This window comes from Octopus sinensis, linkage group LG4, assembly GCF_006345805.1.
Source record: "Octopus sinensis linkage group LG4, ASM634580v1, whole genome shotgun sequence".
NCBI lineage: Eukaryota > Metazoa > Mollusca > Cephalopoda > Octopoda > Octopodidae > Octopus > Octopus sinensis.
Window position 1 is genome coordinate 152,702,791 of NC_043000.1, and position 27,061 is coordinate 152,729,851.

The 27,061-nt window shown below is 38.3% G+C and overlaps 1 protein-coding gene across 1 annotated transcript in view; it reads right to left on the reverse strand.

Annotated features, from left to right (window-relative positions):
- Positions 1–556: 556 nt before the first annotated feature.
- Positions 557–27,061, reverse strand: part of LOC115210608 (WD repeat-containing protein 64-like) — an 83,641-nt gene continuing 57,136 nt past the window's right edge. The window contains exons 22-33 of the mRNA XM_036502585.1: positions 26,769–26,868; positions 22,931–23,073; positions 21,593–21,698; positions 17,989–18,050; positions 10,924–11,036; positions 10,205–10,322; positions 8,590–8,681; positions 5,309–5,417; positions 4,154–4,234; positions 3,428–3,520; positions 2,307–2,363; positions 557–691 (exon numbers count right to left, since the gene is read on the reverse strand). Of these exons, the coding sequence (XP_036358478.1) occupies positions 605–691; positions 2,307–2,363; positions 3,428–3,520; positions 4,154–4,234; positions 5,309–5,417; positions 8,590–8,681; positions 10,205–10,322; positions 10,924–11,036; positions 17,989–18,050; positions 21,593–21,698; positions 22,931–23,073; positions 26,769–26,868 (1,161 nt within the window). The 3' untranslated portion in view covers positions 557–604. The remainder of the gene's footprint in view (positions 692–2,306; positions 2,364–3,427; positions 3,521–4,153; positions 4,235–5,308; positions 5,418–8,589; positions 8,682–10,204; positions 10,323–10,923; positions 11,037–17,988; positions 18,051–21,592; positions 21,699–22,930; positions 23,074–26,768; positions 26,869–27,061) is intronic.

The following is a 27,061-nucleotide window of genomic DNA, read 5'->3' on the forward strand; positions in this document are numbered from 1 at the left end:
GTAAGGTTACAAGTCTACTTTCTAAATAAAGCGTGGCTGTATGGTTAAGAAGCTTGTTTTGCAGCCAGGAAAATTCCTAGGTTTAAGGATCCACTTTTCATTTTTCATCATCATCCCTAGACATTGCTATCTTCAGTCCTTTGTTTCCATGGCGTATAAATTACTCAGTTTCTCTGGTGTATAAATGACCAGGATCACAACATTTCCTCCTGAACAGTTAGATGGGGTCCGTAGCAGGATTATTAACTTACAGCTGAGTGAACTGGATCAAAGTAAAATGAAGTGTTTTGCTCAAGAAAATAAAGCATTACTCGATCCGGTAATAAAACTCACGATTTTGCGTTTGTGAGTGCAAAACCCTAACTACTAGGACACGCACTTTCACCTTTTCGTTTTTGGCGCTCAAAAACTGTTCCTAATTCACATCATTAAGAGAGGAACGAAAACAGAGAAAAATTAAAAGGAGATAATGCAAGGGGTTTTCAAAGACAAACGCGAAGAAAACAATAATGAAAGGAAACAGGCTGTAAAAATGTGTTGATCTTTTATTTTTCATGTCGTACATTTTTTAGTTATAATTCGTAAATTTAGGTTTGTGAAATATTTAGGAAAATATATTTGAGCTATGAGAAGGCACATCAAAACTGACTCTTGAAAGTTTGCGAATACTTGGTAAATAGTTAGTTGTCACCTAAAATATAAAAGGCGAATAAAATGTTTAGGAAATTCATGGTGAAAATATTGTTAAAATATTACTGGAAAGAAAAAAATAACAAGAGTAGTACATTATAGAATTAGACTTACTGTGAAACATGAGTAATCTTAGACTGATTTTGTTATTACATTTTATTGGATTTTCCATCTTGAAAATCGAATTTGAATTGTGTTTTGTTTGTAAAAAAATAACCGAAACTTGAATTCTAAGAAATATTAGCTTCTAATATAGGAGCAAGGCCAGTTGACGCCAGTCTCATCTTGGCTTGGAGATTTCCCACATGTGTGCGATAATGTAATTTTACGGATATTAAGGTATAGTTTTGAACTTTAAAATAACATACTTATAAAACATTGGTGTGCACACATACATGCATAGACAGATAGACAGATAGATAGATTTCTTTATTGGCCACCCAGGGCTGAACACAGAAGGGACAAAATACAAAGAAGAGCTTTTCTTTTTGGGAAGAAGAGAAGGAAAAAAAAGTGGGTCGAATTCCGATCAAAAGGGATCGTGAAGAAAAAAAAAGTGGGGACGATCAATAGGGATCGTGTAATGAATAGATAGATAGATAGATAGATACATACATACATACATACATACATACATACATACATACATACAGTGAAGCTCTAAAATCCCCAGGATGTAGACGAAAATGTTGATTTTGCCACATTTCTGTGGAAGACATCTTACACTTGGTCAGCAGCTGCACCAAAATGTCATCAAGGTGCTTCCTCCTAATGCAACATGAAGCTGTTGCTAAATAATGCACAATATCATTCGAAAAAAGTAATAAAAGGGACTGTTCCTTGGATAAATATACAGAATCCCCCTTTTATTGAACACATATATAACATTGGAGGAACATTCCCATCAAATCTTCTACCAAGTGTAAGCAACAGGCTGGATATCGTTATTTGATACAGAGAAGGAAAAGTTGAGGACAGCTGCCTTGCAGATGTGAATATTTCTTTAAAACCACTGAGAAAAAGAATAACTACGGACACTTGCTTCGAAACCTTTAGCTTCTACACTAGGCATGTGTATCCTGTTTCGAGAATTGGGTTGCATGTGACATGGATCATCATCAGACTAAAAAAAAAAATTTTTTAATTAATGGAAAGGTAGAATCGTTTAAACATTGGACAGAATATCTCGCGGTACTTATTCCGACTCTGCGTTTGGGGTTTAAAACCCGCCGAGGTCGACTTTGCCTTTCATATTCTTTCGGGGTCGATAAAAAAGTACCAATCTAGAGCGGTAGATTGGCAGAACTGTTAATGGGGCAGGTGAGATAACTTCCAGCTTTTCTGCGTTCAGATAAAAACAACACGATTATAGGCATCACTTACTTGCTCTGATGTAGCCGAGGGTCACCAACGTTTATAGAGGATGGATACTACCTATTGAGTTAATGTCGGTATAACGTTTGATTAATCAAAATCCAGAGAGAGGTCGACACTGGTGGAGTTCAAGCTTACAATGTAAAAGATTATAACTAAATTCTACAATACTAAATAGTGTGAGACATTTACTGCTTTTTTGTTATCTTCAGTGTCACAAATATATCAAAGTCATTAATTACCTGCTTGAATCCTCTTACATCAATCGATCTTCTTGAACAACGTCCCTTTGAAGTTCTCTGTAAAAGGAAGAACAAGAAAAAAAGAAAGAAAAAAACACTTATTATTGATCTACTTGTTGTCGGCTGTTATTGTTGTTTAGCCCCCAGGTCACCCCTGATAAGGCAGCTCTATGACAAGAAAGTATTCAATTATGTCAGTGTGTAGTATTTATAATAGGCGCAGGAGTGGCTGTGTGGTAAGTAGCTTGCTTACCAACCACATGGTTCCGGGTTCAGTCCCACTGCGTGGTACCTTGCACAAGTGTCTTCTACTATAGCCTCGGGCCGACCAAAGCCTTGTGAGTGGATTTGGTAGACGGAAACTGAAAGAAACCCGTCGTATATATGTATATATATGCAAGTGTGAGTGTATTTTTGTGTGTCTGTGTTTGTCCCCCCCCCCCCGCTTGACAACCGATGCTGATGTGTTTACGTCCTCGTAACTTAGCGGTTCAGCAAAAGACACCGATAGAATAAGTACTAGGCTTACAAAGAATAAGTCTTGGGGTCGATTTGCTCGACTAAAGGCGGTGCTCCAGCATATGACTGAAACAAGTAAAAGAGTAATACATTAAGTCTTCAAATGTCTTATCCTACGAGGCAGATAGTCATAACAAGAACGAAGTTTTAATCAATAGCGTAGCTGCAGGAGGGCAATGAGAGTGGTCCGTCCCGGGCAGTGCTTTTATGAGGACGGCACTTGTGGGTTTGCAATGTAAGTTGTATAGGGGACAGAGAACAGAGATGGGCAATATCACGTGCTTCATAAGGTGGCAAGTTGGCAGAATCGTTAGCATTCCTGGAAAAATGCTTAGCGGCATTTCGTCCATCGCTACATTCTGAGATCAAATTCTGCTGAGGTCGACTTTGCCTTTCATCCTTTCGGGGTCGGTAAAATAAGTAGCAATTGAAGACTGGGATCGATGTAATCGACTTAACCCCTTCCCCGAACTTACTGGCCTTGTGCCAGAATTTGAAATCAATATTTAGTACTTCCGCGGCCGGCGCACACTGAAGCTACACCACTGGTTTTACTAATAAATGCATTTATTCAACAGAAGACATAAAGATTATGGATGTACCTTCATGTATCTCATGGTGGGAATGTTTTTGTATTTATCTTCAAATGTATTTCTTGTAAATTCCGGTGTCCGTGGAACCTTTGGCGTTTCTAACTGAAAGCGATAAGCAATATAACAAACAGTAACAGAGCATTGTAACAATGGAACTAATATTGAAGGAACGAACAATGAAAAATAAAATGTTTCCATGAAAAATTCGTTAAGCAATTTAAGATAGATATATCTATATATATAAAAGAAACGTTGTGTGGTGTCTGTCTCCTACGATTTAGATTCCTAACTACTCCCACATTTTGCGGTGCAGTTTAACCAAAACCGGGTATTTTATAGTCGTGATTCATATCGAGCCCTTCTGGGTATTAACGTGCGTCTACGATTTAAAAAGAAATTACCATCATTTTTTTCCATTCTTAATGCATTTTTTGCTATTATATAAGGGAAGTAACTCTCTAAAAATGTCTACGATGAGTCTACGATTTAAAAAGAAAATTACCATCATTTTTTTCCATTTTTAATGCATTTTTTCCTATTATATAAGGGAAGTAACTCTCTAAAAATGCTTATATAGTTATTTCCCTTACAAACCCGAGCAACGCCGGGCGATAATGCTAGTTTTATATAGTAACCCCGATCAGTGACTGTGCGAAGTAACGCACACACACACACACACACACTTGAAAGTGTTTATACAGCAATTTTTTCAAGGCATATTCTAGTCATACATACTCTGTAGATGGGCAACGAACGAAATACTGCATCTGCTCCTTTTTCTCCTCGTATTAATGTCTTCAAATGATGCTTGTATGCCTTGATGAAAGACAACAATAAAACTAAATCAAAAGTAAGAAAAACGATATCCTCAATAAACAAAACTGAATCCTTTATTATTAGAACGACTGATAAACTATTTATTGAACAATTGAAAGTTTGGAGAAATATAGACCTGTCCGAGGAAGAAGGGCTAAAAAGAAATTCTTTTGTCTTATCTATTTAAGTAACTTTTCGATTGATTTTCTTTTTACCAGACATCGTATATGTTTAGGGATCAAATGGAAATGAAGAGATTAGGTCCATGGACCCAGTGGTCCTCACTAATATATTTAACTGTATGTTGCTGGCCGGGAAAGTTCCCGATATCCTGAAGGTGGGAAGATCCGTACTGATTCCGAAAGGGACGGATGATCTCACGAACATCTTTAACTGACGGTCGCTCACGATACGTTTCGCTGCGTATCGACTTTTTTCGAAGCTGCTAGCCAAGAGAAGGGTTCAGGTAACTCCCCTGAATCCTGTTCAACGAGGATTCATTAAGGATTCATTATTAAAGTGAGGAGATTTAGGACTCTACTTACTGGGTGCAAACCGTTTCCTTTACGATCTTCACCATTTCAGTTAGTTTAATATTGTTTTAGTTAGCTGGAAGCTTACCGTCACTTCATCGCAGTCACCTAAATATGAGAGGGATGTCCGCTATTTATAGTGCGATATATACAACTGTTGTGTGGTTTCTGACCTCATGACTCAAGTGTTAGGATTAAGTAAACATGCAATATATTCCATCACTGCAAGGCGGCGAGCTGGCAGAATCGTTAGCACGCCGGGCGAAATACATAGCAGTATTTCGTCTGCCGTTACGTTCTGAGTTCAAATTCCGCCGAGGTCGACTTTGCCTTTCATCCTTTCGGGGTCGATTAATTAAGTACTAGTTACGCACTGGGGTCGATGTAATCGACTTAATTCCTTTGTCTGTCCTTATTTGTCCCCTCTATGTTTAGCCCCTTGTGGCCAATAAAGAAATATATATTCTATCACTGCATGTCTCATTCAAAAGAAGAAAGTCTATTTGTACAACGGATTTGAGAAATTGCTTTAGAAACATACTTTTGGTTTTGCGAGGGCTGTAAAGAATTTCTCTGCTGGATGTTCGAATTCGTCAGATGTCAATGCTGCTTCTTCTGATTTATCATTTTGTCGCCAGGAATGTTTCCACCTTGAGAAATTAATAACAGTAAAGAGAATAACTACCAATTAGTCACATGCATTTCACTTTAAATATCGTAGAAAAAAATAAAGAAGCAAAGCCCAAACCCAAAATATACAAAGGATTTATTACTTTCAATAATGAATATTTCTCTGCCATTATAGGAGTGGCTGTGTGGTAAGTAGCTTGCTTATGAACCACATGGTTCCGGGTTCAGTCCCACTGCGTGACATCTTGGGCAAGTGTCTTCTGCTACAGCCCCGGGCCGACCAATGCCTTGTGAGTGGATTTGGTAGACGGAAACTGAAAGAAGCCTGTCGTATATATGTATGTATATATATATATATATATATATATATATATATATATATATATGTATGTATGTGTGTGTATGTGTTTGTGTGTCTGTGTTTGTCTCCCTAGCATTGTTTGACAACTGATGCGGGTGTGTTTACGTCCCCGTCACTTAGCGGCTCGGCAAAATAAACCGATAGAATAAGTACTGGGCTTACAAAGAATAAGTCCCGGGGTCGATTTGCTCGACTAAAGGTGGTGCTCCAGCATGGCCGCAGTCAAATGACTGAAACAAGTAAAAGAGAGTAAAGAGTAAATTGATGCATTTTGAATAATACCAACATGAATTGTGACAGTTATTGTGTCTGACGTTCATCGGTTCAATATAGTATATCCAATAACAGACACCACAGAACAGGTAATTTGGTGGTGTGTGGATCGACATATACCAGCTAACAGTGTTACATGTGACTCACGTAAGACTGGTGAACATGTATGCCAAAAATACTTATCATAAACAGTAGCGTTGACCGTGTGGCAATTTTTTTGGCTGGGTACCAGTTGATTCGTTCTATAACAGAAGCTACTTTAAACATAACAATTATTCACCATTATTTGTATATGGATGAAAAATTACTCTCAGGCTGAGATGATAGTTTATAATCACAAATTTATAAGAATAAAACGGTTGGTTGGCGAGCAATGGTTGGATATTCCATTACAGTGGTGATTACTCCATCTCTTATGATGATTACTGTCTCTTTGTGTTCCCTCATGGCATTTCTGACTTTCCATCTATGACCTTTCGAATGACTATTCAATCCCGCTCCAGGCCTGTACTTTTTGAAGCGCAGACGAAAATCGTAACTTCCACTGGTTCGATCGCGTGACTGTGGAATATGCTCTTTGTGCACTGCCATGTGTCTTTTCAGGCCTGAAATCGACTTGCATATTTCCCCACATAATACACACATTAAATCACCTGTTCCAGAATGGAGGATGCTGCATACAGTTGGTCTTTCATGGGACTTCAACTGGTTGACATACACAAACTTTAGAAAACAGTACAAAGCCATACGTTTCACACCTTCATCTGAAGAATATAGATGAATTGGCAGAATTAATGGAGAGCTTTGTAGTATGCTGTTGCTCCTCTTTATCTCTATGTTTTTAGCCCAAGTCTGACAGGAGTTGGATTTTCCTCTTCATCCTTCCAGGGAAATCTATAAATAAAATATTAGTAAAATCAAGTCTTGTGTTGGTCTGCCTTTCGGCAGGTCCTGTGCAAGGGAACCTTATCCAGCACTCTCTATACGAGCCTTCTCCAGCACTCTCTATACGAGCTTCTCCAGCACTCTCTATACGAGCTAGGATGGCCCATACCTGCTCTTGACGTCGTTAAGTAAACTACTGGCACTTCGGCGCTACCATTACTAGACCTGGGATGAATACTAGAATGGTTTCCTGTTGCCTTCTCCAGACAGGTGGCATTCGAATTCAGAATGTAAAGAGTCAGAAGGTATACCGTAAAGCATTTCTGCTGATGTGCCAACGATTAGTAAGGTATTTGGATAAATTCAATCGATTAGGTCTCATCCCTACAAATTTATGGTCGTATAACGACGATAGAAAATAATGGTATTCTTAAAACTATCTCAAAGGAAACAGTATGTACAACACTTTAAAGATTTGCATATTGTTAGAATCTCTCTCGACAACGTAAAGACTTTGGTATGATGATCTCATAATTTGATATATGTCACAACGATAAAAGGAATTCATTATTTAGCACATTACCACAAAAATGTAAGGAAGAAAAGTGAAATTTCATAATTGAAAACATTGCCACAAGGGTAAAAGGAAGTGGAGTGAGATTAAATAAAAAAAGTGATGTTCAAACTCTCCTCAAAGACATTATCGATGAAAGTAGAGTTGTTTAAATTCAATTGGAAATAGATACCAAATATTATCATTTATGGAACATGAAAAAGAACTAACAGAAACGTAGAGTTGGTTGAGTTATTTGTGTGTCTGATAGATAAGCGAAGGTTTTCATATCTTATATCTTGTCAACGGCATTGCATTGTGATAATTACCCAAACACTTGACTCCTAAACAAAGTCCTCCATCTTGCTGTAAACAACCAGTATGGTTTGATAGAACTTAGTTATATAAGAGGTGGAAAATCTGTGTAATTGCCGAATGCTTCGTTACCACACGGTTCTGAGAATCGTATTAACCAAAATAATCCCGAAGCAATTTTGAGAAATCTGCTCATATATTACATGTTTATCTGTAGCAGAATGCCATCATAAGTTAGTAAATTAAAAAAAAGCGATATGAAGCATTGTTTCAGACCAGATTATCGGATTTTGTTTTACCAAATTCCTTGATGAACCAGAGAAAAGCAAGAGAGGCAATTAGAGTAAAGTGGTTCAACTGACAATCAAACTCGTATTGCAGTCACAGCGTTACGGAAACTCACCGTCGTTATACTGTGAAGATCGATCATTCATTCATTCATTCATTCATTCATTCATACATACATACATACATACATGCATGCATGCATGCATACATACATACATTACATACATTACATACACACACACATACATACATACATTACATACATACATACATACATACATACATGCATGCATGCATACATACATACATACATTACATACATTACATACACACACACATACATACATACATTACATACATACATTACATACATACATTACATACATACATACATACATGCATGCTTACATGCATACATACATACATACATACATACATACATACATACATACATACATACATACATACATACATACATGCAAAAGCGCAAACAAAATGTTGTTTTTTTTAGATTTACCTTTCGTTGTTAAAAACCAAAGGATATTCCAAGATTTGAGCATTTCCACGAAACGTTCTCTCAAATTTCTCTGTGGCATTTTTAGTTGGCTGCTAAAATTGTGAAACACATTAATGATTTATTAGCGAAAGGTGATATAATGAGTGGTGGTTATATGGTTATCTCACAGATTTGGAATGTAAAATTCAGTCGCATTGGGGTTAAGGCATGTAGCTTTTGTCGCATGGTTGTGACTCATGGCTTGCTACAACAGGAAGCAGGGCATCAAGATATTGACCTGCAGGCCAGAAATCTGATCCGAATACTCACAACAGAGTGGACTCTTCTAAAGATACCAAAAGTAACATGGTGGAAAAACATGATCATCATAACATTCCATTTACTTTCCCCTTCTAAAAATACAGAGCTTGTTCTTAGAAAAAAAATAAAGAGGTGTATATGCTGTGTCATGAGAAGAAGTAGAGGCTAACATTTTGGCCTGCACACTTCTTCGAATATAGAACACCGGCTGGAATATTTGTCACTCCTTAGTGTTACACCTCTGTGGTTTTGTTCTCAATCCAATGCTTACCGCCAAAAACTCTCACCAGTTTACCAACTTTAGTAATTATTTTATTATATTTAACTAACTCCTGTAGAAAAGCCTATCTTCGTAAATCTTACTGTATTCATTCACAAAACATCTAAACATCAATGGTTCAATTTATCTGGCTGGAAATAGGTTTTGAGTTGAAAACAGCTTCATACTGAATTTAATAAGATTAGTGAATAGGAAGAACCCAGTCAATAGTATCGAAAACAAATATATTTAAATTTTATCTTTTATTTGTTTCAGTGAATGGACAGCGGACATGCTGGGGCATCGCCTTGAAGGGTTTATTTGAACAAATTTACCCCAATGATAATTTCTAAATCCAGCACATATATTATCAGTCTATTTTGGCAAACTGCTAAGTTACAGGGATGCAAACAAACCAACACTAGTTGTCAAACGATGTGGGGAGAATAAACACAAACACAGATACACACAATCACACAAACATATATACGACGGACTTCTACATAGTATCTGCCTGTCAAATTCACTCACAAGGCATTTGTTGGCCCGGTGTTATAGTAGAAGATACTTGCCCAAGGTGCTGCGTAGTGAGACTGAACCTGAAAACAAGTGACTGCAAAGGGAACTTCTTAACCACACAGCCACGCCTACTGATATTACTGATAATTAAAATCAATTTTGGTGACATTTGAATAATGGATGCAGGAGGTTGAAACTAAATCCTGTAAACCATTTAATCAGTTGTTCTGCTCTTTGGCTAATTTCTCCATTAATAGGAATACACAATGCCATAGAGTTTGAGGACGATACAATCCATAATAATCGACCTCAGTACTTAAACGGTACTTTATTTCATCGACCCCAGAAAGATCTAAAGTAATGCAGAAGTCCAAGGATTTCTAACTCAAGGTTCCGAGTTTGAAATCTTCCATGAAGAGAGCTTCGCTGAAAATGTCTGGTTTGTTCTTGACTGGCAGTTATATGGACACTCTTATGGTGTAACAGGTTGCGAGATTCACTTGATTAAGATTAACTGAAGAAAACGGTACAACTTACTTCATTAATGTCATATGGAAGACAGGAATATCTGGATGATTCTTCTGATACAGGAAAGACGAAAGGGCGTGGCTGACCAAAGAAACCAACAAATCTACCACCTGTTCCCCACCAGACTCTGAAATTAAAGTTTTTAACACTGAAGTGAATCTGAGAAATTACAATACTTGAGTGACGGTGAACTATATGCAATCTACTACTACTACTACTACTACTACTACTCTACTACTACTACTACTACTACTACTACTACTACTACGATGTAGTGCTGGATACACTGTTTCTAAAAAGAAAACAGAAATGACTGGCTATTAAAGGCTGTATGCCAGTTGGCTCGGCTCTAAGAATCCCTCTGGCGATGATTCTTTCCTGCAACATTCTTATCACATGTCCGTAGCAATGGAGCTGTGGCCTCTCAATGCGGCTCGACCTGAAGAGACGACTACCTGATCTCCGAGCTATGCACTCTCAAGTATCGTTACTTCGGAGAATCAGTCTCAATTGGTCGCGCTTGGGAATCTACCCAGAATGTCTAATAACGGTTGCTTCTGATAGGACCCTATGGAGGAGGTGACTGAGAATTGTATCCCTACAACCTTCTCAAGAACAGTGGGCGGAAGAGATGGATGGATTGATAGATGAATTGCCTTTAAAAGTAGATGTGCTCGATCAGGCTGATTCGGGGCAAAACGATAATAACTAGATCAAAATGACTGTACCTCACAGATGCATCTGTTGAACCGGAAATAATTGAGTTAGATGTACTGATGTAACTAAGTGAGACGACAGCAGATAGATGCGCTCTCCAGCGAACCTCTTGGATTATTGATGCCTAGATTCAACATATAATGAATAAAGAACGACGTAGAATTAGATGGTAAGAAATGCAAAAGTAGAAATACAGACAAAAAAACAAACTTTTATCTATTCGCCACAAGGGGCTTGCGTTACAGTTTCTACAATAAAGTGCCTTACCAAGCAAAAGTAATGTTAATTGTGGACTGCGTTGGACACATGGTCGTGTACGTTTGCTTATGTACAAAACGACAACCAATACATACTTTGCGCGTGCACACACACACACACACACACACACACACACACACACCACACACACACACACACACTCACACACAACACAGGCATAAACACACGCACGCTCACGCAAGTATGTTGATACATTTATACATATGGATACATTAAACTGATTAAGCCTATTTCATTTTCACTTGCTGTAGCTCTTTCAATTTACTAAAGGCACTGCAAGCCTCTGATAAATCTGTTGTATTACGATAGCACAATCTTTGCGTTCATTGCCCTTTTGAACAGGTTAACTGGGGTAATCTTGTACCATTTCTTCCTCGTGCTATTTCTATGGCAGTTTAGCAACAGCCGTAAGGGGAGTTTCACTTTTGATATACGTTTTAGGATAAACGTTCATCCAGAACTCGTAGCTTATCTAACAATTTTGTATCATAGATGTTCTGTTAAATTACATTCAAATTGCTTCCTCAAAATGATTCCTGGTTTCCAGAGAAGGGGGCTTTTACAGCCTTGATAGTATGATTTTTGATACAACGATACTGCATTTGTGGGTTTACTGAAAACTTACCAGTGACGGTTTTTCATTCTCGAATTATTATTTATATAACGTAATGTTTCACCTATCGATTGTTGTTAATGTCTCTTGTTGACGACTTCCATACACTTTACATAATCTATCGTAAAGTTACATCTGTTGGTTTCTGAGCTTATCATTCACTTTGCACTAAATGATAATATCAAACTATCGAATATTTTTCCTGACTCTTTCGATATGTGTCTGGAAAGCGGTCAATCATTTTGGTTGTTTCTTCTCATTAGGATCAATCTTCGCTAATGGTAATCACAGAGTATAGGCGGCGAGCTGGCAGAATCATTAGCATGCCGGCCGGAATGCTTAGCGGTATTTCGGCTGCCGTTACATTCAGAGTTCAAATTCCGCCAAGGTCGACTTTGCCTTTAATCCTTTAGGAGTCGATAAATTAAGTACCAGTTACACACTGGAGTCGATGTAATCGACTTAATTCGTTTGTCTGTCCTTGTTTGTCCTCTCTGTGTTTAGCCCCTTGTGGGTAGTAAAGACATAGGTAATCACAGAGTATGGTAAAATATTCAATGTCCAAAGTTGGGATTTTCTATTTCTGTTAATTGTTCTTTGGCTATTTGGATAACATCAGGTTGTAGGTTTTCTATTGATTTGTGTGGTAATTGTTACATCGGATAATTGCTTGTTAACGTAGATAAAGTTTGGTTTGAATTTTTATGTTAAATGTTCTTTCAGTCGTTTATCTTTTTCACTCATAATTTCTGTTGCCGTTATCGGTTACTGCTCGCTCGTGTGATGACACCGTGTTTATTTCCGTTTTATTGTCATCACAAGGTCATAGTTCGTGTTGTTTATGCTTTTCTCGGGAGAAAAATTCACTGATCTAGTTTGACTCATATTTGTGTTATTTTGAATATATTTAATGATATAATAGCAAATGTTTTTCTCAACAAAGGTTGCCTGTTGTCGCAGTTGTTTGACATTGAAGTTTGAGTTGTTGGGGTATTTCAGATCCCAGTCATTCTTCTATATTTTCATGTAACCAATTAAAAGAATGTTCCTTATTTTTATAGACTTGATAGAGTTCTTGGTTCAATTCAATGGTCGGTCCTTTGAAATTTCTCTCGTTGGTTCCGCGACCTGAAATAGCTGATCCACGTCTTCTGTCCATCCATGGTGTATTTAGTAGTTGTAATCACATGCGTTGAGTTTCAATTAATTTTCTCTGCGTGATTACTGCTATGATTTTAAACAAACAAACAAACAAACAAAAAATGCTTCTTCGCATTTTTTTCCAAAGATAATCAATTTATTACTATATATTCAAAATAACACAAATATGAGTCAAAGTAGATCAGTGTATCAATCGCAAAAGTTGTAGAGAATAGTATTCATTACAGAAAGATGAATAGACCCCTTGACGCCATATGTATGTATGTATGTATGTATGTATGTATGTATGTATGTATGTATGTATGTATGTATGTATGTATGAATGTATGTATGTATGTATGTATGTGTGTGTATATGTATGTATGTGTGTGTGTGTGTGTATGTATGTGTGTATATGTATGTATATGCATGTGTATGTATATGTATGTATATGTATGTGTGTGTGTGTGTATTCGTTTTATTCTTTGAATTCATCCAACAAGGATGAGAATTTGTAAAGTACGTGTTAGCAGGTACCATTCTTCGTCTGGAAACCTACATTTCCGAGATTGTTACATAAACATGTACTAATATAGTCAGGTGCACCAACAGCTATTGGTATAAAGGTAAATTTATAATGAGGGCAGAGAAGCTGCAGATTTCGAACCAGTCGCTCAGATATATTGCCTTATAACATACTTCAGTAGAAATGTTTACAACTGCAGGATAACTTATCTTTCTGACAGCATATGGTTTTCCTTTTCTGTTAGAAATAACTATATCTGTCCAATTATATTTACACTTGGAGGAAAATTTTTACGAGAATGGAAAATGTCCCACCAAATATGCTATCAATATCAGCGGCATTGTCTATATTTATCCCAGATCAGATTTTCCTGCAGACAGTATTGTGTAATGTTTTAGTAATAACTAACAGTATCGCCCGGTGTTGCTCGGGTTTGTAAGGGAAATAACTATATAAGCATTTTTAGAGATGTAAAGTATATTAACCATCTCAATATGGCTAACCGCAAAGGGGGGGGGGGTTACTGTAGCTTTTTACGTTCTGAGATTTAATAATACATTTTTAGAGAGTTATTTCCCTTATATATGCCAAAATGCATTAAAAATGGGAAAAAATGATGGTAATTTTTTTTTTAAATCGTAGACTCATCGTAGACGCACGCTAATACCCAGAAGGGCTAGATATGAATCACGACTATAAGATACCCAGTTTTGGTTAAACTGCACCGCAAAATGTGGGAGTAGTTAGGAATCTAAATCGTAGGAGACAGACACCACACAACCTCATTTTTATATATATAGATATCATGCAGTGTTAGGAGATTTGTATGCTTTGTACAGATTTGTATGCTTTGCTTTATGAATATACTCCCAAGCATATAGTTGCATATCCAGACAGGCTCATTCATGCATGTACGTATGTATATTTTTGGCTTTATTTTTCGAATTTCTTACTTTTTGTAATTATTACTTCTATGATACATACAAAGCTGCAAATTTAGAGGAGAAATACTTAGTCAGTTACTTTCAACGTCAGTATTTGGTTGGTACTTTATTTCATCGAACTTCCGCCGAGGTCGACTTTGCCTTTCATCCTTTCGGGGTCGATTAGATAAGTATCAGTTACGCACTGGGGTCGATATAATCGACTTAATCCGTTTGTCAGTCCTAGTTTGTCCTCTCTGTGTTTAGCCCCTTGTGGGTAGTAAAGAAATAGGTATTTCGTCTGTCTTTACGTTCTGAGTTCAAATTCCACCAAGGTCAACTTTGCCTTTCAGCCTTTCGGGGTCTTTAAATTAAGTACCATTTGCGTACTGGGATCGATCTAATCGACTGGCTCCCTCCCCCAAATTTCGGGCTTTGTGCCTAGAATAGAAAAGAATACCTTACTCAAAGGCACACTGCATTGCCCGATCCAGGAATTGAACCACTAATCTAATGATAGTTAAATATAATTGCATCACTTCCGAGGAGACAAAAGCAATAAAAGAAGTATAAAATTAGTTTAATGATAAATGAATAAATTATGATATTAGAAAATAATTGAAAACGGTTTTGTCATTGTGATTTCTAAAATAATGTTAATGAACGCATTGCTAAAACAATGTTTTTCAATTTCACTGAGTCCTCATATAAGAACTAACAATGAGTGCCTTGGATAGAGGAATGCCATTAAAATTCCCATTATACACACAAACACACGTGTATGTATGTATGTATGTATATGTATGTATGTATGTATATATGTATGCGCACACATACACACATAGCCATCTATGTATCATAGATGTATTTATATTAAGTATCTACATAAATGACTATTTTAATTTATTACTGATTCTATTGCATATAACAGATTATATATATATATATGTGTGTGTATGTGTGTGTGTGTGTGTGTGTGTGTGTGTGTGTGTGTGTGTGTGTGTGTGTGTGTGTGTGTGTGGTGTGTGTGTGTGAGTGTGTACGTGAAGCATACATATAGTCAGGCATACATACATGGCAATTATATACAATATTTTTATACGCATCCCCGCATACACACATACACATTTTTTACCACTAAACGTTGTATTGTTCAAGGCACAATATTTCTAGTGTTGGAATGTTGCCCTTTCACAATATTAGTCACGAGATGTATTTGAATAATGGAATCTTGTCAATTAACCTTTCTCCATTGTTTAATTTCGTTGTCCTTTAATAGCTATAGTTATTTCCTTGGAACATTATAACCAGCATTTTCTGCAACATTCCCTGATATCTGCTAAAGAATGCGTGGTTTTTCTGTAACTAAAAAGAGCGGAAGTAACAGGAAATAAATAGGGTAGCGAGAGCAGAAACTAAATCAGAGAGTGAGTGGGGGTGGGGCAGTGACAGAGTTTCTGAGAGAAAGATGCCAAGCAGGAAAATGGATGATGTAAATAGTTTTAGTATAGACTTTTACATAATTCATATTTGGGGTACTTGTCTGGTCTACAGAGGAAATCCGCCTCGTAGACACTAAAACCTGCAAGCTCATGACATAACTGAAAGCTCCGACAAAGAGTGTTATTGATAGACTCTGTGGATGCACATGGCCTAGGCGAAACTTCTGCTGACTCTTTCGCCACAACTTTCTCTCACTCTTTCCTCCTGCATCTTGCAGCTCACCTGCGATGGACCGGCGTCCCATCCAGGTGGGGAACCTTTACGCCAAATAAACCGGGAAACCGGCCCTTATGAGCCAGGCATGGCTCAAGAAGGAACAACCAAAAATCGATAGACTCTCTCTCTCTCTCTCGTTCTCTCTCTCAGAAAAAAAGACTGGGAGAAGATCAGTTCACACAGACTTGTGTTTCGTATGGCATTACAGACAGTATCTGTTAAACAAACACTAGTAAAAATAAATATATCAATCAACTGCTCAGAAGAGAAATAACATTCTTTGGGGAAACCCTAACTCCTCAAGACAAGGAAAGGGGTGCGCATCAAACATAGAATTATATGTTATTTCTTTCATGTTTATAGTGCAACTTACTCCAGCATGGCAAACATACTTGTTATTGTTTAAGCACAGGTTAGCCCTGATCGAGCAGACCTATGATAATCCACGATCATCCCACTATTATTCCAAGCACAGTGTATCTAGAACAACATTAATCAACAGGTCCTTCACTTTTTGAGACAGTTATAATTTGCAAATAATTTGACTACTTCAACGGTTGAATGGCTGCGGAGAGACGATCTCGTTGAATTATGCACTATATGTTGTTGTTTAGGAAGTCAGTTCTGATCTTGTAGAATTATAATAAAAGGCATTCTTTGCATGGCCATCTCATTTTTATTCCAGATACAGTGTATCTAAAATTATATTATTCAATAAGTTCTTTCAGTTGCGATGAAGGAAAATATGCTTAAGGGAGATTTAACTGATTTTTCTTTCGGTTGACCGATTTCTTAGAGGTTAACGCGTTAGTGCGTGCGGTAAACAATATGTAATGTAATGCACTAGCGAGCAAGTTTAATAAGGTGCAGTGTAATGCAATGCTTAGAACGACTGAATCATTTTCACGTTACAAAGTGGTGAACTAGCAGAATCGTTAGTGTACCGGTTCTTTACGTCCTGAGTTCAAAACCGCTTTGGTCAATTCTGATTTTTATCTGTAGTGACGCCAGGTTCCAGATGCCATTTTGGGATTTTCATTTACGCATGTGCAAGTATTAGTCTTCCGGAAAGCTTGCCGGAAGTCCCTTATACGCATGCACTTTAATCAGCAGTAGCTAGCTTTTACTGCTATTCTATTTTTGCTTCCTGCTACCGACAGAACCAGATGCGACCAGACAAGCTCCGTTGAAGGTGAATACGACTTGGCGAGCTGTGAAGAATGCTTTCAACAATTGTGATTTAAATTGACTCTGCTGTTTCCACACGCAGGCGTCCAGGCTACCGATGTCCAGAGATGAAATGCTTATTTTCGCAAAAATAAATTATTATTGTTATTTGTTTGGAGATTCGTGTTCTTGCTATTTTTCCTTTCTACAACTATGTAAGGAAATGCGTGGCACCCTCCAAGGGCCAATATCACATCCTACATATCCTTACAGAGCTGATAAAATAAAGTACCAGTCAAGTGCGTGGTCGATGAAATCGATTAACCCCACATCTTAAAATTTCTAGCCTTGAACCAAAATTTGAATCTATCATAAAGCAACGAGCTGGCAGAATCGTTAGCAAGTCGTGCAAAATGCTCAGCAGCATTTCTTCTGGTTCCTTGCGCTCTAAGTTCAACTCCCACCGAGGTCTACTTTGCTCTTCATCCTTGCAAAAGTTTTGTGTGCATTAAAGCTTATAGGAGGATCAGTTTCTCATAAGGATCCCAGGATGATTTTTTTAGGCATTTTTTTTTTGAAAAACAAAAAAAAGATTATCATATGCTATCAAATACAGATATAACAACAAAAGTAGCAAACATGGTAACTAAAAGAAAAAAAATCATTCAAAAAATATATATTAAACTCGAAATTTCGAAAATATGCCTACCTTTTCTTCTGAGTTTGATTGTTGCAAGAATTTTCCGATATTCCATAATGTCAAGTAACCAACTGGGAAATAAGAAATAAAAGAAATAACATTACTTTGGAGATATGAGATATTTCTTTCCTACTTCATCGACAATGAAAATAAGAGATTAAAATAAAAAGATATATTTGGACTGGTGTTCTCACTGAGGATGGTTAACGACTAGTATGTGAACATTAACCCAAATATATCAGAGCCTATAAATTCTTTCTGCTGAAGGCCTAACATTTTAGAGGGGGCTAGTCAATTAGAGCGACCTCAGTGCTCAACTGGTGCTGATTTTATCGACCCCGAAAGGATGAAAGACAAAACTGACCTCGGAGGAATTTGTGTTCAAAACGTAAACAGAGAGGTGCAGGAGTGGCTGTGTGGTAAGTAGCTTGCTTACCAACCACATGGTTCCGGGTTCAGTCCCACTTCGTAGCACCTTGGGCAAGTGTCTTCTACTATAGCCTCGGGCCGACCAAAGCCTTGTGAGTGGATTTGGTAGACGGAAACTGAAAGAAGCCCGTCGTATATATGTATATATATATATATGTATGTATGTGTGTGTATGTTTGTGTTTGTCCCTCTAGCATTGCTTGACAACCGATGCTGGTGTGTTTATGTCCCCATCACTTAGCGTTTCGGCAAAAGAGACCGATAGAATAAGTACTGGGCTAACAAAGAATAAGTCCCGGGGTCGAGTTGCTCGACTAAAGGCGGTGCTCCAGTATGGCCGCAGTCAAACGACTGAAACAACTAAAAGAGTAAAAGAGAAAGAGAGAAACTGCCACTAAGCATTTTGTCCGGTGTGTAAATGGTTTTTCCAGCTCCACACTTTTCTAGGCAGAGGCTCGCAGGGCTCCTGATCTAGACTATAAACATTATTTAAAAGACCGACAGATTAAAAAAAATAATTTTTTGTAACCAAACACTTTCAAACTTCGTATACTGGTAGAATGTGTCATATAAAACATCTTTTACTTTTAGCATTTTTGAGAAAAGCTTATGTTTAGGAAGTTCTTTCACGTTAAAGTTGTAGTATTTCGGTAATTTCAACCAATCCATGGCGTGTATTCAGCTGAATAAAATTACTGCTGGTGTTTGTCAACAAGAACTTCCGGTGGTGTATACTTCGTTTGTCACTGTTATTTATGACAACCCTAACCCTAAAATCCTAACCCTAACACCTTAAAACCAGTACAAATGCACGAACGATGTCATAAATAACAGTGACAAACGAAAAATACATCGCCAATAATTGTTGTTGACAAACAACCGCTGTAATTTTATTCAGCTGAATACACGTCGTTGATTGGTTGAAATTATCGAAATACTACAACTTTAACGTGAAATAACTTCCTAAATATAAGCTTTTCTCAAAAACGTTAAGAGTAAAAGATGTTTTATATGACACATTCTACCAGTGTCCGAAGTTTGAAAGTGTTACAAAAAATTATTTTAAAAATCTGTCGGTCAAAAGATAAAGATCCGAACTTCATCTTACATTTATTATGACCTTATTTTCTTAAATACCGATTTGCGTTTAAATTCATCGATGCTGCGTTATCAAAAATATTATGATATTCTAAATGAGGGAAAGTAAATAAAATAAAATAAATATATTTAAAATACCAAAACACATAAATATGGATATGGAATCACTCCGTCGGTTACGACGATGAGGGTTCCGGTTGATCCGAATCAACGGAACAGCCTGCTCGTGAAATTAACGTGTAAGTGGTTGAGCACTCCACAGACACGTGCACCCTTAACGTAGTTCTCGGGGACATTCAGCGTGACACAGAGAGTGACAAGGCCGGCCCCTTGAAATACAGGTACAACAGAAACAGGAAGTAAGAGAAAGTTATGGTGAAAGAGTACAGCAGGGATCACCAGCATTCCCTGCCGGACCCTCGTGGAGCTTTAGGTGTTTTCGCTCAATAAACACTCACAACGCCCGGTCTGGGAATCGAAACCGCGATCCTACGACCGTGAGTCCGCTGCCCTAACCACTGGGCCATTGCGCCTCCACACCAAAACACATAAAACAGCAACGTTAAAAGGAAAGCAAATGTTTAATGAATTTCACTTTGTAGCCGCGAGATCCCATGTTCGATCCCAGTTAGATTTACTCTGAGAAGTCTCGTCTGCTGTCGTTTCGCGTTGACCAATGCTTTGTAAGTGAAATTTAGTTGACCAATCCGTCGTATAGCACACGCACAGGCACACACACACACACAGAGGCACAAACACACACACACACACACACACAAATACAAACATGTGTGTGGTGTGGTGTGATGTGTGTATGAATATATATGAAACCTAAGTATGGCCACTAACGTTTCGTTCTTTAGAGCAGTCCCTTTAGTCAGTGTTCTGCACTGACCAAATTGTCCGTCCCAATTGTTCGTATATGGAATTGAGGAATAAAGAAGGAGTAAGAAGAAGAAGGTGGAGAGAGTGAAGGAGAAAGAGAGGTGAATGAGGTTTTTAAGAACATGTGTGGGTACGTACATATATGAGCGTGTGTTAGTGGTTGGCGTGGGAGATTAAGTTCCTTTTTATGGTGAGAGGACTTTTAATAAGGCAAGAACCAACTATCTGACTAAAACATATTTCGGCTATGAGGACAAGGAAAAAGAATTTCGATTTTAAAGTTCAGGTAAGCCCCTGGGAAAAGGGAACTCTTCAATATAATCTGTTGTCCCACTAAACACAAAATCTGAATTTTAAAAGAGGATTTGCGATCGTTGAGTCTAGTTTTGAAGAGGGCTTCTGTTGTACCTATATGTCTCTGCACTTTGGCACTATCTCCATCTCATACACAATCATCTGTGTTAATTCATGTGGTGTTATCTCTGCATAAGGTACCTGTCCCCATGTTTGGTTCCAGCCTCTTTACTTGAATTTGCTTTATGTTAGGAGCACAAAACAAAAGATCCTCAGTGTTTGCTTATTGAAATTTTAAGTCCTACCGTGGTCGATTTGTTGTTCATCTTTCAGGATAGCTAAGTACTAGTCAAATGCTGGTCCGATGCAATCAACTGTTCTCTTCCACAAAGCATATGTGGCGATATGCCTGTTTTAGAAATCAATACTAGCAATAGCAATACAAAAATAACAATAATAACATCCATAATAATAATGATTTTTAACATTGGCACAAGTCCATGCATTTGTGTTTATTAGCTGCAGTTTCGTTTGGTATTTTCATATATCTAGCTGGATCGCTGTCAGTTTTGAAAGTATTTGGGTTGTACGCACCACTTGACTTTCGTGACAGAACACAAACCACATTTAGCTAGGTTCTTATTCCTTCAAACGGTCGAGACAAAACAGAAACGAAAATGTATCTTCAACAGCAGAACTTTAGGCAATAGGATTAAATGATATTGACTAAAGTATCCACGGTTCATATCCCTGAAAATAATTAGCATTCACTCACATTTCAAACAGCCTACTCCCCCTAATTTGGGTTGTAGTTTAGTCCTTTGTTAGCTCTGATTCAATCATATATATTTTTTAAAAAATGTAATTTTTTTAAAGAAAAACAAAAGGGATTTTCGTAGCTACTTACTTTTGTCACCAGCAATTAATATGGTACAGTCGTTATCATGACAGATACAAGTCAGAGAATTACTACTGTGTTTCACAATTGGCTTCAGTTTTGTTAGAAGTTGACCCTAAGAGAAATGAAAACAAATAGTAAAATAGGTAATTTATATATAAAATAGGTAATTTATATATAGGTAATTTATATGGAAGGCGGCGAGCTGGCAGAAACGGTAGCACGCCGAGCGAAATGCGTAGCCGTATTTCGTCTGCCGTTACGTTCTGAGTTCAAATTCCGCCGAGGTCGACTTTGCCTTTCATCCTTTCGGGGTCGATAAATTAAGTACCAGTTACGCATTGGGGTCGATGGAATCGACTTAATTCCTTTGTCTGTCCTTGTTTGTCCCCTCTGTGTTTAGCCCCTTGTGGGTGGTAAAGAAATATATATTGTATTTACTGGTGCATTCAGGTTTTCAATAGGGACATGGAACGAGTTCTTTAATCATGGCCCTGAAGTAATCGAACAATCTTAGTTCAAATTATACCGAAGTCGACTTGGTTTTCATCCATATATGGTTTATAAATTAAATATATAATATACTAGCTATTTTGACCCGTCTTCGCTCGGGTGTTTGGGGGGTGGTGTTGTTTTGTGTGTTGTCTCCTTTTCCCTTTCTTCTTTTGTTCGTCTTTTTTGCCTGGTTCTTTTTATTGACCTTTCTTTTCTTATTTAAAAAAAAAAATTTGTCTTTATCTTCTTTAAAACTCAATTTTTCCCATATTCCTCACCATGGCAACCAAACGGTGGCCATTAGCGACTTGCAACCCTCCTCACCCCATTGCCCACCCCATTTTACCCCCAAGTGTAAATGTTGGTGCCAATACGACCCCATCTACCGCCTCTTAAACCGTTCCCATCCCAAAATGAGACAAATAACCAAGAAATCAAACAACTTTTTCGCATTTCAGCTTTATAGATATTGATTAAGGAGATCCCATCTACTATAGCTTTCACCCCACAAATGCTTTAGCTTTTCACAAAACTAAGTATTCGTAGTGGGAGTGAAACGTAGTTAATATTCTGAAAATCTTCTAAACTAATATTGTGCTTAAATTCTGACCGTCCCTAAATTCCGACTGACCCTTGTTGGCTGTGCTGGCCATTTTAATTTTTACCATACGATGACCGAGACGTCAAAGCTAAGAACATTTTTCTCTTCCTTCTTTCTGTTAGTTTTTAGCTCCATCTCTTAGAATTTCGTTAAGTAAATTACTCGCTTCTCCCCCCCCCCTCTGCTTAAATTCTGACCGTCCCTAAACTAATAAAAGTTAAATAATATGATAAATTGGAATCATTTCTTACTTCTGTATTCCAGAATCGGATGCAGTCGTCTTGGTAGATAACAGCAATCACAGGATCTGAATTACACATCAGCAATGGAGCCTTTTCATCACTCGTAGTTTGGTTTCTACCATTATTCAAATTGTACTGCTTAGAACGTGGTCCTGTCAAAAATAGCACTGAAAACTTAACATTAGTTCAACTAATACAAGTTGTGCTTACACAAAAAATAACAGGGAATTGATGGAAGCACTCCGTCGGTTACGACGATGAGGGTTCCGGTTGATCCGATCAACGGAACAGCCTGCTCGTGAAATTAACGCGTAAGTGGCTGAGCACTCCACAGACACGTGTACCCTTAATGTAGTTCTCGGGGATATTCAGCGTGACACAGAGAGTGACAAGGCCGGCCCTTTGAAATACAGGCACAACAGAAACAGGAAGTAAGAGTGAGAGAAAGTTGTGGTGAAAGAGTACAGCAGGGATCACCACCATCCCCTGCCGGAGCCTTGTGGAGCTTTAGGTGTTTTCGCTCAATAAACACTCACAACGCCCGGTCTGGGAATCGAAACCGCGATCCTATGACCGCGAGTCCGCTGCCCTAACCACTGGGCCATTGCGCCTCCACTTCACACACACACACACACATGCATGCATACATAAACACTTATATAAATCTCTTGTAATAATTTAAGTTCTCTAAATTACAACCTTTCCTTTGAAAATACCTGGAAGTATTTTCTCTATTGCAGTAAGATGAATTCTTTCTGTTGCATATAAGCAAACATGTTTTCGTACAACTTGTACATTTTGAACGTTTTATACCGAACCACTTCGAGGCTGACTGTATCTTTAACCAGGTTCCATGAGATCTTGTTTCCTTCTACGCCACTTGTAGGTGTGAGTAGTCACGGAATAATCTAGGTGTTCCTGACGGCTATCGCAAAGTAGAGTAGCTTCACACATATTTCTTTTATGCGGCTATATTCGAAATTTATTCTTTCCGTCAGCTATTTCGCATAGACATCAGTCATAGTCTTGCTAATGGGTGTATATTCATATATCAAGAGTTATGCGTATACATCCATTACCAAATTTTTTCTGTCTTCCATCGAATTGTTTACAAAGAATACGTGTTGGCTTTCAGTGTTGGCTTTGAATACTATAGAAAAGCAGTATATTATGGTTGCAAAACGAAATACTGTGTCTTTGCTTGCAGGCGTAGGAGTGGCTGTGTGGTAAGTAGCTTGCTTACGAACTACATGATTCCGGGTTCAGTCCCACTGTCTGGCACCTCGGGCTGACCAAATCCTTGTGAGTGGATTTGGTAGACGGAAACTGAAAGAAGCCCGTAGTATATATGTATATATATGTATATGTATGTGTGTATGTTTGTGTGTCTGTGTTTGTTCCCCTGCCAACATCGATTGACAACCGATGCTGGTGTGTTTACGTCCCCGTAACTTAGTGTTTCAGCAAAAGAGACTGATAGAATAAGTACTAGGCTTACAAAGAATACGTCCTGGGGTCGATTTGCTCGACTAAAGGCGGTGCTCCAACATGGTCACAGTCACATGACTGAAACAAGTAAAAGAGTAAATATATATATATATATATGTGTGTGTGTGTGTGTGTGTGTGTGTATGTGACCTCGTGTGTACCGTTGGCGATTTTTTTCCTCTGTCTTCCCTTCTCTGGATCTTTCCTTCTCCTATGTTTCCGATGAAGAGCTCCGCTCGAAACGTTAAACCCTCCTTCTTTCCTTCTTTCCCGAGCGTCCAATAATACTATATTTGTCCACGTCCTCGCGTTGTTGTGTTTTTTTTGCTTTCTTGTTTGGATTAACTATATATATATATATATATATATATATATATATATATATATATATATATATATATATATATATATATATACATACAGGGCTGGGGGTGTTAAGCTGAAAAGTTCCTGGCTTTGGGTAAAAGAAAATACAGGAGGTTCAGTTAATTACGGTTTTATTCGACATATTCCCCTCTCAGATTCACACGTTATTGCAGGGGCCCTTCAGTTTTTCTAAGCCTTCAGTTTATGTGATGTTTGGTCATCCCGCCAGGCCTTTCCCGACACCCTTAAAGCCAGGAACTTTTCAGCACCCCACGTGAGTATGTATATGTGTGTGTGTGTGTGTGTGTAAGCACACACATATATGGATGGAAGCACTCCGTCGGTTACGACGACGAGGGTTCCAGTTGATCCGATCAACGGAACAGCCTGCTCGTGAAATTAACGTGTAAGTGGCTGAGCACTCCACAGACACGTGTACCCTTAACGTAGTTCTCGGGGATATTCAGCGTGACACAGAGAGTGACAAGGCCGGCCCCTTGAAATACAGGTACAACAGAAACAGGAAGTAAGAGTGAGAGAAAGTTGTGGTGAAAGAGTACAGCAGAGATCACCACCATCCCCTGCCAGAGCATCGTGGAGCTTTAGGTGTTTTCGCTCAATAAACACTCACAACGCCCGGTCTGGGAATCGAAACCGCGATCCTATGACCGCGAGTCCGCTGCCCTAACCACTGGGCCATTGCGCCTCCACACACACATATATACATATGCATACACACACATACATATGGGGGTGTATGTGTGTATATTTATGCGTGTTTGTTTTCATGTGTGCGTGTGTGCATGTTTGAATGAGTGTGTGTGTGTGCGTGTATAACTAAAATTCTGTAACGGTGTATTTTTCTGAATGTTCTGTTACCATGACTATTTTATATCATTTATTGAAACATTCTTACTTGCTGAATTATTAAATGTATCTTCTGCAACATCAGCCACGTCATTCTCCACCCCCACATCCAACATTTTCATCATTTATCGTCAAAAAGACCGAAGCGATGTAGATTCTATTGATGGCTTTTTCGCCACCAGTCGTTAACTCAAACACTGCGAAATCTGTGTGATAATACAGAATTTGGCTAAGACGGCGAACTGGCAGAATCGTTAGCACGCCAGGCGAAATGCGTAGCTGTATTTCGTCTGCTGCTACGTTCTGAGTTCAAATTCCGCCAAGGTCGGCTTTGCCTTTCATCCTTTCGGAGTCGATTAAATAAGTACCTATTTCTTTATTACCCACAAGGGGCTAAACATGGAGGGGACAAACAAGGACAGACATAGGTATTAAGTCGATTATATTGACCCCAGTGCGTAACTGGTACTTAATTTATCGACCCCGAAAGGATGATAGGAAAAGTTGACCTCGGCAGAATTTGAACTCAGAACGTAAAGACAGACGAATACGGCTACGCATTTCGCCCGGCGCGCTAACGTTTCTGCCAGCTCGCTGCCTTAAATAAGTACCAGTTACGCACTTGGGTCGATATAATCGACTTCATCCGTTTGTCTGTCCTTGTTTGTCCCCTCTGAGTGTAGCCCTTTGTGGGCAGTAAAGAAATAAGAAACGTCTGCACGTCGGGAGAAATACTCAGCGGTATTTCGTCTGCCGCTACGTTCTGAGTTCAAATTCCGCCAAGGACGACTTTGCCTTTCATCCTTTCGGGGTCGATTAAATAAGTATCAGTTACGCACTGGGGTCGATATAATCGACTTAAATAATTTGTCTGTCCTTGTTTGTCCTCTCTGTGTTTAGCCCCTTGTGGGTAGTAAGGAAATAGGTTTTTCGTCTGCCGTTACGTTCTGAGTTCAAATTCCACCGAGGTCGACTTTGCCTTTCATCCTTTCGGGGTCGATAAATTAAGTACCAGTTGCGTACTGAGGTCGATGTAATCGACTGGTCTTTTCCCCCAGAATTTCGGGCTTTTGTGCCTAGAGTAGAAAAGAATATAGAATTTGAATGAAACTTCAACCATACTTACTTAAAATGTCTTGTGTTGAAACATTAATAAACTCTTCCGTATAATTTTCTTCTCTCCGTTCTTCCGGGGAAATATTAGCGGAAAATTTCCTTGTATCACCCTTTAATAGTAAAAGGTAATAAACGTTTCATATTCAGTAAAAAGTAATAAACGTACAAGGCTAGCAATTTGTGGGGAGGAAGAAGTCGATTACTTCGACCTCAGTACTCAATTGCTACTCATTTTATCGACCCGAAAGGATGAATTGCAAAGTCGAACACAGCAGCATTTGAACTCAAAATGTAAAATCGGAA